This window comes from Stegostoma tigrinum, chromosome 29 (assembly GCF_030684315.1).
Source record: "Stegostoma tigrinum isolate sSteTig4 chromosome 29, sSteTig4.hap1, whole genome shotgun sequence".
Classification (NCBI taxonomy): Eukaryota; Metazoa; Chordata; class Chondrichthyes; order Orectolobiformes; family Stegostomatidae; genus Stegostoma; species Stegostoma tigrinum.
Window position 1 is genome coordinate 5,468,333 of NC_081382.1, and position 20,209 is coordinate 5,488,541.

Below are 20,209 nucleotides of genomic sequence, written 5' to 3' on the forward strand. Positions count from 1 at the left end.
CACATGCACATACACACACAGTACACAGAAACACCAGCACACTGTACCTTGAGACATATACTACACAGTGAAACACACACTGTCAAATGAGAAACATACTCAAGCTGTACAATGAGAGACACCGACTTACACTGAGACACATACACACGCACTGACAGACATACTGTACACTGAGACATGCACACTACAGTGAAACACAAACACATGCTATATATGAGGTACACACACACTGTCTACTCCCACACACATTTGCACTGTACACCGAGACACAAACTGTAGTCTGAGACATTCACACATTGTACACTGAGACCTACAGGCACATAATGTACACTGTGACACATACTGTACACTGCAACACACAGATATACTACATGCATATTCACATTTTCAGTGTCAACTGTGACACACACTCACAACGTATATGAGAGACAGACACTGTACACTGAGACACACACACACACTGTACACTCAGAGACAAACTGTACACCGAGGCACAGACATGCACTCTGCACTGAGATACAATTACGGTACACTGAGAAATGTGCACACACACAGCACACAAACACTGTACACTCAGACACAAACACACTGTGCACTGAGACACACACTGTAGACTTGGACATACACATGCTGTACACTGAGACCTACAGGCACATACTGTATACTGTGACACATACTGAATGCTGCGATTCACATATGCGCTGTCAACTGTGACACATACTCACAATGTACATGAGAGTCAGACACTGTACACTGAGATACACACACTGAACACTTAGAAGCACATTATATGCTGAAACGCATGTGCGCGCGCACACACACACACACACACACACACACACACACACACAGAACACTTGGAGACACATTAAATATTAAGACATGCAAACACGCAAACAGTACACTCAGGCACACACAATACACTGAGACACACACTGTCAAATGAGAAACACACATACTGTAGACTGAGAGTTACACATAATGTACACTCAGAAGCACACACACTCTACACTGAGAAACACACACACTGAACACTGCAACACACAGACATACTGTAAACTGAGATATACTTTTGCACTGTCCACTGTGACACACACTCACACGTTACACTGAGTGATGCAAATTGTACACTGACAGACGCACTGTACAGGGAGGAACAAACACTATATGGAGATACACACCAACACTATACAATTAGATACAAATACACTGTCCACTAGGACACACACTCACATGGTACACTGAGACACACACACACACAAACAGTACATGAACACACACACTGTACATTGAGACACAGCACGCACATACTATATACCAAGACACACACAGCCTGTACACTGAGACACATACACTCTACACTAAGAAACATGTAGATACTCTCCACTGTGACGCACACTCACACAGTACGCAGAGAGAGGACACTATACACTGAGACGCACACATTGCACACTGACAGACATACTGCACACTGAGACAACACACACACAGACACGCATACGGTACACTGAGGCACACACACTACACTGAGATGCACACAACACTGTCCATTGTGACACACACTCACACGGTACACTGAGAGACACATACTGTATTCTGAGACAGACACACCCTGTTCCGCTTAGTGAAACATTATACACAGAGACACACAGACACAGATACACACAAACACACACACAGACACACACATGCACACACACATGCTCTGTACACTGAAACACATGCACACTTTACCTTGAGACATACACTAAACACTGAGACACATACACGCTGACAAACAAAAAACACATTCATACTGTGCACTGACAGACGCACACTGTACAGTGAGGCACACACTGTACACTGAGACACACACATGCTATACACTGAGACCCACAGACACACACTGTACCCTGTGACACACACTGTACTCTGCAACACACTCTACACTGGGATACACATAAGCACTGTTGACTGTGACACACACAATGTGCACTGAGAGAAAGACACTGTCCTCTGAGACACACGCACACTGAACACTTGGAGACATGTTAAATATTGAGACACGCAAACACGCAAATAGTACCCTGCGGCACATGCAGTACACTGAGACACACGCATACTGTACATTGAGACTCACTATACACTGAGACACACACTCTCAAATGAGGCACACACTCTACACACTGACATACATTCTGTACACTGACACAACACACAGACAGACAAGTATATGGTACACTGAGGCACACACACTATACTGAGACATGCACAACACAGTCTATTGTGACACACACTCACAAGGTAAACTAAGAGACACATAACGTACATTGAGACACACATACACTGTACACTTAGAGACACATTATGCACTGAGACACACAGGCACAAGCACACACGCTCACAGATACACACACAGTACACAAACAGACACACTGCATGCTGAGATGCAAACAGACTGTACTGAAACACACACACACGGCACACTTAGATAAACGCACTATACCTTGACAGATATAACGTTCACTGCAAAACACACACACACATACACATATACACACACACACACACACACGATACATTGGGGCTCACACACTATACTGAAGTGAACACCAACACTGTACACTGGGATTCACACGCACACATACACACAGTGCACGAACACATGCACTGCATGCTGAGATGCACACAGACTATACTGAAACACACACATTGCACACTTAGATAAACGCACTGTACATTGACAGATATAACGTTCACTGCAAAACACACACACACATACACATAAACACACACACAGTACTCGAACACACACACTGCAAACCGAGATGCATGCAGACTGCACACTGAGACATGCGCACTACAGTCAGACACAAACACCAGCTATACACTGAGGTACATGACTGATGTATATGACAGACAGACACTGTGCACTGAGACACACACACTCCGAACAGTTAGAGGCACATTATATACTGAAGCACACACGCGCATGCACATACACACACACATACACACACACACACACACACACACACACACGTGCACACACAGTACACTGTGGCACATGCACTGTACACTGAGACATATGCACACTGTACATTGAGACACACTTTACACTGAGACACACACTGTAAAATGAGAAACTCACAGACTGTGCAGAGACACACATACATTGAACACTGAGAGATACACACACTGCAAATTCAGACACAAGTGCACATTGTGCACTGAGAAACACACACTACAAACTGAGAGACACACACTGTACCCTCTGACACTCACTGTGCTCTGCAACACACTCTGCACTGAGGTACACATATGCACTGAGATATGCACACAGACATACTGTACACTGAGATACATATACCGAAAACTGAGACACACAAACTCCACACTAAGAAACATGTACATACACTCCATTGTGACAACCATTCACACAGTACACGGAGCGAGGGCACTGTACGCTGAGACACACACATTGCACACAGACAGACATACTGAACATTGAGACAACACACACACACACACACCCACACACACACAGGTCTACAGTACCCTGAGGCACACTCTACACTGTGATACGCATATACTGTCCCTGTGGCACGCACTCACATGCTACACTGAGACACACACACACACACACACACACGCACGCACACACGCAAACACACAGTACACTGTGGCGCGCACACTGTACACTGAGACATATGCACACTGTTCATTGAGACTCACTATACACTGAGACACACACTGTCAAATGAGATGCACGCACTACACTCTGACATACATTCTGTATACTGACACAACAGAGAGACAGACACGTATATGGTACAGTGAGGCACATACATATACTGAGGCAAACACCAACACTGTACACTGAGATACACATGCATACATACACACACGTTACACGAACACACGCACTGCACACTGAGATGCACACAAATTGTACTGAAACACACACGCTTCACACTGAGACAAACGCACTGTACATTGACACATATAATGTTCACTGAAGAACACACACACACAAACACACACACACACACACACACATACACACAATACTCGAACACACAAACTGCACGCCCAGTTGCATGCAGACAGCACACTGAGATATGCGCACTACACTGAGACACAAACACAAGCTATACACTGAGGTAAATACACACTGCCTACTGCCACACACATTCACACTGTACACCGAGACACACATACACTGTACACTCAGAGACAAACTGCATTCTGGGGCATGCACAACACTGTCTATTGTGACACATACTCACACGGTACACTGAGAGACACATACTGTACGTTGAGACACACATACCTTGTATACTTAGAGACACATTATACACGGAGACACACAGACACAGACACATGCACGCACACACACACATACACACTGACACACATACACATGCACACTACGCCGAAACACATGCACACTGTACCTTGAGACATACACTATACACTGAGAAACAGACACTTTCAAATGAGAAAGACACTCATGCTCTGAACTGACACAAACACACACTGTAGACTGAGAGACGTTGGCTTACACTGAGAAACACACACACACACACACACACACACACACACACACAAAAACACACGATACATTGGGGCACATACACTATACTGAGGCGAACACCAACACTGTACATTGAGATACACACGCACACATACACACACAGTACACAAACACATGCACTGCATGCTGAGATGCAAACAGACTGTACTGAAACACACACATTGCACACAGATATAAACGCACTGTACGTTGACAGATATAATGTTCACTGCAAAACACACACACACACACACAGTGCTCGAACACACACACTGCACACCGAGATGCATGCAGACTGCACACTGAGACATGCGCACTACAGTCAGACACAAACACAAGCTTTACACTGAGGTACATGACTGTGGTATATGATGGACAGAGGCGGTACACTGAGACACACACTCAATGAATACTTAGAAGGCACATTATATACTGAAGCACACACACACACACACACACACACACACACACACACGCATACATGCACACACAGTACACTGCGGCACACGCACTGTTCGCTGAGACATATGCACACTGTACATTCAGACGCACTTTACACTGAGACACACACTGTAAAATGAGATACACACAGACTGCACAGAGACACACGTACACGCTAAACTGACATACACACATTGTACATTGAGAGATACACACACTGCAAACTCAGGTACAAGCGCACATTGTACACTGAGAAACACACACTACAACTGAGAGACACACACTGTACCCTCTGACACTCACTGTACTCTGCAACACACTCTACACTGAGGTACACATATGCACTGAGGCACACACACACGAACACGCGTGCGTGCGCAAACACACAGTACATTGTGGCACGCACAATGTACACTGAGACTCACTATACACTGAGACACACACTGTCAAATGAGACGCACACACTACACACTGACATACATTCTGAAAACTGACACAACACACAGACAGACATGTATATGGTACATTGAGGCACTCACACTATACCGAGCCACACACACTAGATTGAGACACACACAACACTGTCTACTGTGACAGACTCACACAGTACACTGAGAGACACATACTGTACATTGAGATACACATACCCTGTACACTTAGACGCAATCAGATATGTTACACTGTGGTTACACTGAGACTCACACCAATTTGGCAGTGTGGAGGAACAGAGGGATCTTGGTGTGCAGATACATAGATCCCTTAAAATGGCCACCCAAGTGGACAGGGTTGTTAAGAAAGCATATGGTGTTTTGGCTTTCATTAACAGCGGGATTGAGTTTAAGAGCCGTGAGATCTTGTTGCAGCTCTATAAAACTTTGGTTAGACCGCACTTGGAATACTGTATCCAGTTCTGGTCGCCCTATTATAGGAAAGATGTGGAGGCTTTGGAGAGGGTTCAGAGGAGATTTACCAGGATGCTGCCCTGGACTGGAGGGCTTATCTTATGAAGAGAGGTTGACTGAGCTCGGACTCTTTTCATTGGAGAAAAGGAGGAGGAGAGGGGACCTAATTGAGGTATACAAGATAATGAGAGACATAGATAGAGTTGATAGCCAGAGACTATTTCCCAGAGCAGAAAAGGCTAACACAAGGGGTCATAGTTTTAAGCTGGTTGGAGGAAGGTATAGAGGGGATGTCAGAGGCGGGTTCTTTACACAGAGAGTTGTGAGAGCATGGAATGCGTTGCCAGCAGCAGTTGTGGAAGCAAGGTCATTGGGGACATTTAAGAGACTGCTGGACATGCATATGGTCACAGAAATTTGAGAGTGCGTACATGAGGATCAATGGTCGGCACAACATCGTGGGCTGAAGGGCCTGTTCTGTGCTGTACTGTTCTATGTTCTATGTTCTATGTAACACTGTATGCTGAAATACACATACAATCACATGCACACACACACATACACACACACACGCATGGTACTCGAAGACACAAACTGCACACCGAGATGCATGCAGACTGCACACTGAGACACAAACACAAGCTATACACTGAGGTAAATACACACTGCCTACTGCCACACACATTTACACTGTACACCTAGACACACATACACTGTACACTCAGAGACAAACTGCACACTGGGACACGCACAACACTGTCTATTGTGACACACACTCACACGGTACACTGAGAGACACATACTGTACAGTGAGACACACATACCTTGTATACTTAGAGACACATTATACACTGAGACACACAGACACAGGCACACATGCTCACAGACACACACACACAAACACATGATACATTGAGGCACACACACTATACTGAGGCGAACACCAACATTGTACACTGTGATACACACGCATATAGACACACGCATTATACAAACACACACTGCACACTAAGATGCGCACAAATTGTACTGAAACACACATGCTTCACACTGAGACAATCACACTGTACATTGACAGATATAATGTTCACTGAAGAACACACACACAAACAGACACACACACACATACATACACACGGTACTCAAACACACAAACTGCACACTGAGATGTATGCAGACTGTACACTGAGATATACGCACTACACTGAGGCATAAACGCAAGCTATACACTGATACATACTGCCACACACATTCACACTGTACACCGAGACATACATACACTGTACACTCAGAGACAAATTGCACACTGGAACACGCACAGCACTGTCTATTGTGACACACACTCACACGGTACACTGAGTGACACATACTGTACAGTGAGACACACATACCCCGTATACTTAGAGACACATTGTACACTGAGACACACAGACACAGACACATGCACGCACGCTCACACATACACACTGACACACACACACATATGCACACTACACCGAAACACATGCACACCGTACCTTGAGACACACACTATACACTGAGAAACAGACACTTTCAATTGAGAAAGACACTCATGCTCCGAACTGACACAAACACACTGTAGACTGAGAGACATGGGCTTACATTGAGAAACAGACACACACAGACACACAAACACACACACACACACATACACAGTATTCGAACACACAAACTGCACACCGAGACGCACGCAGACTGCACACTGAGACATGCGCACTACAGTCAGACACAAACACAAGCTAATCACTGAGGTACATACACAATGCCTACTGCCAAACATGTTCACACTGTACACCGAGACACACATACACTGTACACTCAGAGACAAACTGCACACCGGGACACGCACAACACTGTCTATTGTGACACACACTCACATGGTACACTGAGCGACACATACTGTACGTTGAGACACACATACCCTGTACACTTAGCGACACATTATGCACTGTGACACACAGGCACAGACACATGCACGCACACACATACACACAAACACACACACGCACAGTACACTGAAACACATGCACACTGTAACTTGAGACATACACTATACATTGAGAAACAGACACTTTCAAATGAGAAAGACACTCATGCTCTGAACTGACACAAACACACACTGTAGACTGAGAGACGTTGGCTTACACTGAGAAACACACACACACACACAGACACACACACACAGACACACACACACACACACACACACACACAGAGACACACACGCACACAAACACACGATACATCGAGGCACACACACTATACTGAGGCGAACACCAACACTGTACACTGAGATACACACGCACACATACACACACTGTACACAAACACATGCACTGCATGCTGAGGTGCAAACAGACTGTACTGAAACACACACATTGCACACTGAGATAAACGCACTGTATATTGACAGATATAATGTTCACTGCAAAGCACGCACACACATACACACACACAGTACTCGAACACACGCACTGCACACCAAGATGCATGCAGACTGCACACTGAGTCATGCGCACCACAGTCAGACACAAACACAAGCTACACACTGAGGTACATGACTGAGGTATATGACAGACACGGTACACTGAGACACACACACATTGAACACTTAAAGGCACATTATATACTGAAGCTCACACGCACACACACACACGCACACACAGTACACTGTGGCACGCACACTGTACAACTGACACATATACACACTGTACGTTGAGACACACTTTACACTGTGACACACAATGTCAAATGAGAAACACACAGACCGCGCAGAGATACACACATTGTAGATTGAGAGATTCACACAGCATACTCAGACACAAGCGCACAGTGTACCCTGTGACACTCACTGTACTCTACAACACACTCTACACTGAGATACACTTATGCACTGAGATATACACACGGATATACTGAACACTGAGATACATACACCGAAGACTGAGACACACATACTCCACACTAAGAAACATGTAGATACTCTCCATTGTGACACCCACTCACATGGTACACGGAGTGAGGACACTATACACTGAGACGCACACCTTGCACACAGACAGACATACTGAACATAAGAAAACACACACACACACACACACACACACACACACACAGACATGTCTATAGTACCCTGAGGCACACATTACACTGAGATACACACAAACTGTCCCTGTGACACACACTCACATGCTACACTGAGACACACACACACACAAACAGTACACTGAGACATATGCACACTATACATTGAGGCACACTTTACACTGAGGCATACACTGAAAAGTGAGAAACACACAGACCGCGCAGAGATACACGTACACTCTACACTGAGATACATACATTGTACATTGAGAGATACACACTGCATACTCAGACACAAGCACACACTGTACACTGCAAAACACACACTGCAAACTGAGAGACACACACTATACCCTGTGACACTCACTGTACTCTACAATACACTCTACACTGAGATACACATATGCACTGAGGTATACACACAGTATGCTGAGAAACATACACCAAAGACTGAGACACACATACGCCACACTAAGAAACACGCACATACAATATGCATACATTGTGACACCCATTCACACAGTACATGGAGCGAGAACACTAAACACTGAGACACACACATTGCTCACAGACAGACATATTGAACACTGAGACAACACGCACACACAGACACAGTACACTGTGACACACACACAGTACACTGAGACATATGCACTGTATACATTGGGACCCACTTTACACTGAGATGCACACTGTCAAATGAGAAACACACAGACTACACAGAGACACACGAACTCTACACTGAGATACACACATTGTAGGCTGAGAGATACATATACTGCACACTGAGACACAAGCACACACTGTACACTGAAACACACAGACACACAGTACACTGAGAAAACATATGCACTGTCCACTCTGACTCACATTCACAATGTACACCGAGACACACACACACACCCTGTACACTCAGAGACAAACTGTATACTGAGACATACATACATGAACTCTGCATTGAGACACAAAGACTGTACACTGAGAAATACATATGCACTGTCCACTCTGACACACATTCACAATGTACACCGAGACACACACACACACCCTGTACACTCAGAGACAAACTGTATACTGAGACATACATACATGAACTCTGCATTGAGACACAAAGACTGTACACTGAGAAATAGATATGAACTGTCCACTATGACACACACTCGCAATGTACACTGAGAGGCTCACACTGCACACTGAGAGACACACGCACTGTGCACTGACAGACATACTGTACACTGAGACATGCACACTACAGTGAGACACAAACACATGCTGCATATGAGGTACACACGCACACACTGTACACTGAAACACACAAACACACACTTCATTGAGAAATACATATACACTGTCCACTCTGACACACACTCACGATGTACACTGAGAGGCTCACACTGCACACTGAGAGACACACGCACTGTGCACTGACAGACATACTGTACACTGAGACATGCACACTACAGAGAGACACAAACACATGCTGTATATGAGGTACACACACACATTGTCTACAGCCACACACATTCACACTGTACACCGAGACACACACACATTGCACACTCAGAGACAAACTGAATACTCGACGCACACATATGCACTCTGCATTCAGACACATAGACTGTACACTGAGAAACATGCACACACACACAGCACACAGACACTGTATTCTCAAACACAAACACTGTGCACTGAGACAAACTGTAGACTGAGACATATACACGCTGTACACTGAGACCTACAGGCACATACTGTACACTGTGACACACACTGTACACTGCAACACACAGACATACTGTACGCTGAGTTTCACATACGTACTGTCAACTGTGACACACATTCACAATGTATATGAGTGACAGACACTGAACACTGAGACACATACACACAACACTTAGAGGCACATTATATACTGAAGCTCACATACACACACACAAACACACACACACACACGCACACACACACACACACATGCACACACACACACAGTACACTGTGGCACACACACTGTACACTGAGACATATGCACACTGTACAGTGAGACACACTTTACACAGTGACACACACTGTCAAATGAGGAACACACAGACTGCACAGAGATGCACGTACATTCTACACTGAGATACACACACTGCAAACTGAGAGACACTGACTGCACACTCAGGCACAAGCATACACTGTACTCTGAGAGACATCCGTTATACACTGTAACACACAGTACACTGAGATGCACTTATGCACTATCCACTATGACACACACTCACAATGTACACTGAGAGACAACACACTGCACACTGAGAGACACACACACTGTATGCTAACATACTGTAAACTGAGGCATGCCCAATACAATGAGTCACATACTAATGCTATATACTGTGATACACACACACACACACACACACACTGTCCACTGTGACACACTCACACGGTACATTGAGACACACACACACACACACACACACAAATACACTGAGGCACACACAGTAAACTGAGACACAGGCACACTATACATTGGGACACAAACACACACATACTGTACACCAAGATGCACACAGACTGTACACTGAGACACACACACCGAAGACTGAGACACACACACTCTACACTAAGAAACATGTACATACTCACCATTGTGACACCCACTCACACGGTACACAGAGAGGACACTATACACTGAGACACACACAGTGCACACAGACATTGAACACTGAGAAAACACACACATACAAACATGCATACGGTACACTGAGGAATACACGCTACACCGAGATAAGCACAACACTGTCTATTGTGACACACACTCACATGGTACATTGAGAGACACACACACACACACACACACACACACACACACACACACACACACACACACACACAGAGTCACATACAGTACACTGGCACACACACTGTACACTGAAACACACACTGTCAAATGAGAAACACACAGACTGCGCAGAGACTGACACACAGACACTACACTGAGATACACACATTGTAGGTTGAGAGATACATATACTGCACACTCAGACACAAGCACACACTGTACACTGAGAAACACATACTGCAAACTGAGAGACACACACTGTACACTGAAACACACAGACACACACTTCACTGAGAAATACGTATACACTGTCCACTCTGACACACACTCACGATGTACACTGAGAGGCTCACACTGCACACTGAGAAACACACGCACTGTGCACTGACAGACGTACTGTACACTGAGACATGCACACTACAGTGAGACACAAACACATGCTGTATATGAGGTACACACGCACACACTGTACACTGAAACACACAGACACACACTTCATTGAGAAATACGTATACACTGTCCACTCTGACACACACTCACGATGTACACTGAGAGGCTCACACTGCACACTGAGAGACACACGCACTGTGCACTGACAGACATACTGTACACTGAGACATGCACACTACAGTGAGACACAAACACATGCTGTATATGAGGTACACACGCACACACTGTACACTGAAACACACAGACACACACTTCATTGAGAAATACATATACACTGTCCACTCTGACACACACGCACGATGTACACTGAGAGGCTCACACTGCACACTGAGAGACACATGCACTGTGCACAGACAGACATACTGTACACTGAGACATGCACACTACAGAGAGACACAAACACATGCTGTATATGAGGTACACATGCACACACTGTCTACAGCCACACACATTCACACTGTACATTGAGACAGACACACACTGTACACTCAGAGACAAGCTGAACACTGACGCACACATATGCAATCTGCATTGAGACACACAGACTGTACACTGAGAAACGTGCACACACACACAGCACACAGACACTGTACACTCAGACACAAACACTCTGTGCACTGAGACAAACTGTAGACTGAGACATACACACGCTGTGCACTGAGACCTACAGGCACATACTGTACACTGTGACACACGCTGTGCACTGCAACACACAGGCATACTGAATGCTGTGATTCACATATGCACTGTCAACTGTGACACATATTCGCAATGTATATGACAGACAGACACTGTACACTGAGACACACACACACTGAACACTTAGAGGCACATTATATATTGAAGCTCACACACACGCACAGCCACACACACACAGTATACTGTGGCTCACACATTGTACACTGAGACATATGCACACTGTACATTGAGACACACTTTACACTGTGGCACACACTGTCAAATGTGAAACACACAGACTGCACAGAGATACACGTACACTGTACACTGAGAGACATACACTGTACACTGTAACACAAACACACAATACACTGAGATACATGTACGCACTGTCCACTATGACACACACTCACAATGTACACTGAGAGACAAGACACTGCACACTGAGGGACACACGCACTGTACACTGACAGACATACTGGAAACTGAGGCATGCCCAATACAATGATTCACATACAAATGCTGTATATTGTGATACACAGGCACACACACACTGTCCACTCGGACACACACTCACATGGTACACTGAGACACACACACTGAACACTTGGAGACACATTATATACTGAGACGCACAAACACACACAGTACACTGAGGCGCACACAGTACACTGAGACACCAGCACACTGTACATTGAGACACATTATACACTGAGACACACACTGTCAAATGAGAAACACATCTACTGTAGACTGAGAGTTATACATATTGTACACTCAGAAACACACACTCTATATTGAGAAACACACACACTGAACACTGCAACACACAGACGTACTGTACACTGAGATATACTTATGCACTGTCCACTGTGACACGCTCACAAGGTACACTGAGAGATGCAAATTGTACACTGACAGACATACTATACACTGAGGCACAAACACTACATTGAAATACACACCACCACTATACACTTAGATACACACACACTGTCCACTATAACACACACTCACATGGTACACTGAGACACACACACACAGAATCACACACACAGTACACTAACACACACTGTATATTGAAACACAAACACACATATACTGTACACCAAGATGCACACAGACTGTAACCTGAGATACATACACCGAAGACTGAGACACACACACTCTACACTAAGAAACACGTTCACACACACTGTTCACTGACACACAGAGTATACACTGAGATACACAAACTGCACACAGAAACACACGCTGTGCAATGAGGTACACACATTCTGTACACTGGCCACACACCACACATTGATGCACATATGCACTGTACGCAGAGACAAATGCTGTACACCATGACACACACACTGTACACTAAGACACAGATACTGTAAACTGAGACACACACTGTTCATGAAGAGGCACACATTATAATGTGACATACGCAGTACACTGAGAAACATACACTTTACACTGAGACATAAACACACTCTACACTGAGATACACACTGTACACTGATATACACTTGCGCACTGTACACTAAGACAGACAGACACACTGCTCACTGAGAAATGCACTGAAACCGAAACATACATACTGTCCACTGAGATACAGACACAGAATACACTGAGACATGCACAGTGTAGACTGAAACACATACACCATCCACTGTGACACACACATTCACTTTACACTGTGACACACCCTGTACACCGAGACACACACAGTACACTGAGATATAAACACACTCTACAGTGAGACACACACTGTACACTGAAACACACACACTGAGACACACAGACAAACTGCATACTGAGAAATGCATGATACACTGAGGCACAAACACGTTTCACTGAGACACACACACAGAGTACACTGAGACATACATGCTGTACTCTGTAGCACAGGCACTGTAAACTGAGACACACTATACACAATGAGGTACACACACTGTACACTGAGACTCACACACACTGTACACTGACACACAGAGGATACACTGAGATACACAAACTACACACAGAAACACACACGGTACAATGAGATACACACATTCTGTACACTGGTCACACACCACACATGCACTGTACACAGAGACACACTGCACACAATGAAGCACACACACACTGTACAATGTAACACACACAGTACATTGAGAAACATACTGTACACTGAAATACACACTGTTCAATGAGAAACACACATTCTGTACACTGGACACACGCCACACACTGATACACACACACACTGTACGCAGAGACACACTGTACACAGAAACACACACATTGTACACTGAGACACAGACAAAACAGCACACTGAGAAATGCACTGTACACTGAGACACACACAGAGCACACTGAGACACACACACACACACATTGTACACTGAGACATACACACCGTACACTGAGATACACACACTGTACATCACAAAACAGGCACACTGCACATTGAGAAATGCACTGTCTACTGAGACTCACACACTGTCCACTGAGACACAAACAGAGTGGAGACTGAGATACACACACTGTGCACTATGGCACACACATTCACTGTACACTGAGAAACACTCTGCACACTGTGACAAGCCCTGTACACAGAGACACACACACTGTACACTAAGAAATGCATACACTGTATACGAAAACATTACACACACTGCACATTGAAACGCGCACACTCTGCTCTGAGACACAGTGTAGACTGTGACACATGCACTCCTCACTGAGAAACACACACACACATAGTACACGGAGAAACAGCCTGCATAGTGAGATGCACAATCAAAACTGGGACACACACTGTACACTGAGAAATACACACTGTACACTGAGAAACAGACACTGTAAACTGAGACACACAATGTACATTGAGACACACACCAGACACTGAGGCACACAGACACATTGTGCACTGAGACACATAGACACACTGTATATTGAGTGACATGTACTGGATGCTGAGACACATACACACTGGACAGACACAATTAATATAGACTGAGATCCACTCACACTGTAGATACACACACAGTATACACTGAGACGCAAGACAGTATACACTGAGACACAACACACAAACACACACACAGACAGTCACAAACTGGAAACTGTGGCATAGTCAATGAACACTACGGTGCACACACAATACTTTAACAAACACAAACACTTAATACTGAGACCCTCTCACACTGTACACTGGGACACACAAAATGAACACAAGGTCATACTTACCCTATACACTGAGATATGCTGAATATTGAGATACACTCACTGCGCACTAGGACACAAACTGGACAGAAACAGACAGACACACACACTGTACACTGAAAAAACACACACACACAAGAAACTGACAAACACCAAGATACAAACACAGTAACATTGAGGTTCACTTACATTGTGCACTGAGACACTGGCACTGTGCACTGAGGCACAAAGTAAATGAACACTGAGACATACACACTGTACACTGAGCTGCTGAACGCTCAGGCACACACTATAGACCGACACACACACAATATACCGAGACTCTCACACTGTACACTGAAATACACACATACACATATACACACGCACGCACATGCACACGCACACACACAAACGCACACACACCTAAGCACAGTGACACAAACCCATAACACTGTGTGACAGACACATTAATGCTGTGGCAATCTCATACTGTACACCATGTGTAATTGTGCTGGCCAGAGGAGTAGGTGTGCTGCACAGAACTGTACTTGTGCCACTCAGGTGTAGCTGTGTTACCCATGCTTCTAGCCATGTTGTGTATGTGTGTAGCTGGGTCACTTGGGTGTGTAGCTGTGTCGCCCTTGTGCCTAGTTGTGCCATCCATGCATGAAGCTGTGTTGTCCACATGTGAAGATGTTGCTCATGTGTGTAAGGTGTACCACCCACGCGTGTAACAGTGCCATGCCCTCACAGTTTTTTTTGTGCGTAGACCATACTCCTATTGAATTGACTAAGTGGCAGGTCAGCTCACAACCTCCACCCTCTACGGCCTCGATTCACCACCTTTTGTTGGGTTGGCACTGCAGGGTGAAGCTGGATGCTCTAATGTGTCCCTTTCTCAGAAATCTGCACCCACCAACATTTGTGGGTGCAGTTTCTTTCAGGTGTTGGTGGGCCCATGGCCCTCTCAGATGAACAGTGCGTCTCTCTTTGGGAATGGCAGCTTTCATTCAGAATTTGTCATATTCCAACACCAAGCACCCCCCACCCCGATGAAGTGTTTCCTTGGTGACCGTCCACATGCTGCAGGTATGCCAGGCCACGAGATCAATTGTACGCTGAGCATACAGCTCTACTGGGCCAGGGCTTGTGGTTGTTGCAAGGCCCCACGCGAGACTGTGGTGCCATGCAGATTACAATGAAGGCAGCTTAAAGGAGGAGAGTGGCCCTCAAAGGAAATATCCTCAAGCTGAAACCAGGAAAACCTGTTCCGCTAGCTTCCTCGCGCAGCTCGACACACAACACGAACAGTCACACCGGCAGCAGCTCCCGGAGACAATGGGAGAAAGAGAGAGAGAGACTGACGGACGCAGCAAACTGGACTGAAACAAGTGAAGGGAAGGCAGCAGCAAGCTGCAAGGTTTTAACCACAGAGCTAAGGACTCCAGGTCAATCCCATTGGACGGCTGCAACTGCCAGGAGGCCTGGTGGGACACAGCCAAAGGGAAGGACTTGTCTTCAGCTCCCCCGGCTGACTTATTCAGGCTCCTCTACGTTAGGTGGAAAGGCAGTGAGATTTTAACCGAGGGCAGACAGCAAGATGCACACCTGAGTGCGACCATTCTGTGAGAAACAGCTCAGGCTCACCATCCAGAGAGCCACCGCTGGGGTCAGTGAGCAGGCTTTGGCTCAACTGAACAACTGGTGACTGGTCGTGGGGAGAAGCCGGGTAAGTGAGGGAGATTCTCCTGCCCGGTCAATAGCTGAGGCACCTCAGAAACTTGAAGTGCGGAAGTGGAGAGATGTTGTAGTGAGGGGTGGAATGGTGAGGTTGTGACAGGGAAGGTGGCACTCCCTCAGATGGTGCGAGGCCCACGACGCTGCCCGCTTTAGAGGTTACCATGACGCCAGAGGGGAATGGCTCCGAGTGCGAATGCGCGGTCTGCTGGAACCCCTACGACAACGCCTTTCGCACACCGAAGATCTTGGAGTGCAAGCACACTTTCTGCCTAGAGTGCCTGGCCCGCATGAGCCTGGCATCCGTGCCGGAGATGGATCCGGGCATGTCCTGCCCCCTGTGCCGACACCTCACACCCCTGGGTGCCGGGCAGTTGGTGACAGGCCTGCGCACAAATGCAGAGATTCTCGGCCGCATGAGGCTGCAGCCTGTCCATGTTTATCTTGACCATGGGCGCCTGTTCTACAAGGGTCCAAGCAAAGCCAGCTTCTTGCTGCGTCGGCCAACCGTCTATACCCTTAGCCTGGATGTGGAGCGAGAGGGCGGACCCCCCCTGCGCACTCAAGCTGCACCAGCCCTGGAAGACCGACTGCCCCAGAACACCATGTGGAAATGCTGTCAGAGCCCACCATGCAGAACCGCCATTTACATCATGATCGCCACTTTTGGGATCACAATCATTCTTGTCATCTCACTCTTCTGGACTAAGAAAATCCTATGGGATTTGGGCTGAGAGAATCTCCTTGCATTTATTTAGCACTTTTCCCATCCTCGGGATGCCCTAGAGTCTTTTGCTCCTCGTGAAGTACTTTCTGTTTAGTTACTGTTGCGCTATACAAACTGCAATTTGGTCCCAGTAAGCTCCCTGAAATAGCCATGTGACAAATGCCAGATAATCTGCTTTAACCACGTTGGCTGATGGATAGATATTGGCCAGGGAACTGGGAAGAAACCCCCTCTGCTTTTCTGCTTCAATGGTACTGTGGAATTTTCTACTGCTTGAGAGGGAAAACTGTTTCATGTCATGTCCAAAAGACAGCATCTTTGCAAGCTCAGTAATGCTTTTGACTGTCAGCTGGTTTATGTGTTAAGTATCTGGAAGAGGGAAGTCTTGAACCCATAACCTTCGGCTTCAGAACGCATGAGTTCCCAGCTAACTCATAGCTGATCCCTGACAGACACCAGCAGCATTCCAGCGAGATGGGTAGGCATTCTCATAAGGGGTATCAGGTTGGTGTTTTGGTCTAAACTCGGCTGGTCTATTCCTCACAGGGAGAGTCCCCAGTCCCTGCAAATTTTCAGAGACGAAATCCATATTATCATCATTTCACATGGACTCTCCTAAGGCCCAAAGTCACAGTGAGGTTACACAAGGTCATGTGCTCTCCATAGGTTAACGTGATCAGAGTGTAGCACACAGACACAGGGAAGCATTGTGACATCATCATGTATTACTCGTCTACAAAATCACTCAGTGCAACTTTGAGCTGTGATGGCACCGTCAAAAATTGGGTAGAGGTGGTGAGGTGCCACTTGGATCACGGTCAAGAATCACAATGACATCTCAACACAACGACTTTAAAGTGGGACACCGAGGCAATATATCTGTTCAATATACACCAGGGTACCCTCACAGCCCACTCAGGGACTGGTACATACATACTTAGTCAAACGTTAACCACCATCCGACTGAAGGTCTACCTCACGAGCCCTCATTTGAGTGGGAGTCTAGTGCACTGACCCAATCCGACTGAGGGTCTAGTACACTAAGTGGCAACTGACTGAGGGTCTAGTACACTAACCCCCATCCGAGTGAGGGTCGAGTACACTAACCCCCATCCGAGTGAGGGTCGAGTACACTAACCCCATCCGAGCGAGGGTCAATCTCACCAAGCCGCAACCGACTGAGGGTCTAGTACACTAACCCCCATCCGACTGAGGGTCTAGTACTCTAACCCCCATCCGAGTGAGGGTCTAGTACACTAGCCCCAATCCGAGTGAGGTTCTAGTACACTAACCCCAATCCGAGTGAGGTTCTAGTACACTAACCCCAATCCGAGTGAGGGTCTAGTACACTAACCCCAATCCGAGTGAGGTTCTAGTACACTAATCCCATCTGACTGAGGGTCTAGTACACTAACCCCCATCCGAGTGAGGGTCTAGTACAGTAACCCCAATCCGAGTGAGGTTCTAGTATACTAAACCCCCATCCGAGTGAGGGTCTAGTACACTAACCCTCATCTGAGTGAGGGTCTAGTACACTAATCCCCATCTGACTGAGGGTCTAGTACACTAACCCCCATCCGAGTGAGGGTCGAGTACACTAACCCCAA

General features: G+C 46.0%; 1 protein-coding gene across 1 annotated transcript; it reads left to right on the forward strand.

The window, feature by feature from the left end:
• Positions 1–17,450: 17,450 nt before the first annotated feature.
• Positions 17,451–20,209, forward strand: LOC125465533 (E3 ubiquitin-protein ligase RNF183-like). The gene has a single exon (XM_048559164.2). It carries the CDS (start codon positions 18,040–18,042, stop codon positions 18,607–18,609), a length of 570 nt encoding a protein of 189 aa, XP_048415121.1. The 5' UTR covers positions 17,451–18,039; the 3' UTR covers positions 18,610–20,209.

What these genes read in the sequence shown, in the direction of transcription:
- LOC125465533 (XM_048559164.2), top strand. Translation starts at nt 18,040, where the DNA reads ATGACGCCAGAGGGGAATGGCTCCGAGTGCGAATGCGCGGTCTGCTGG.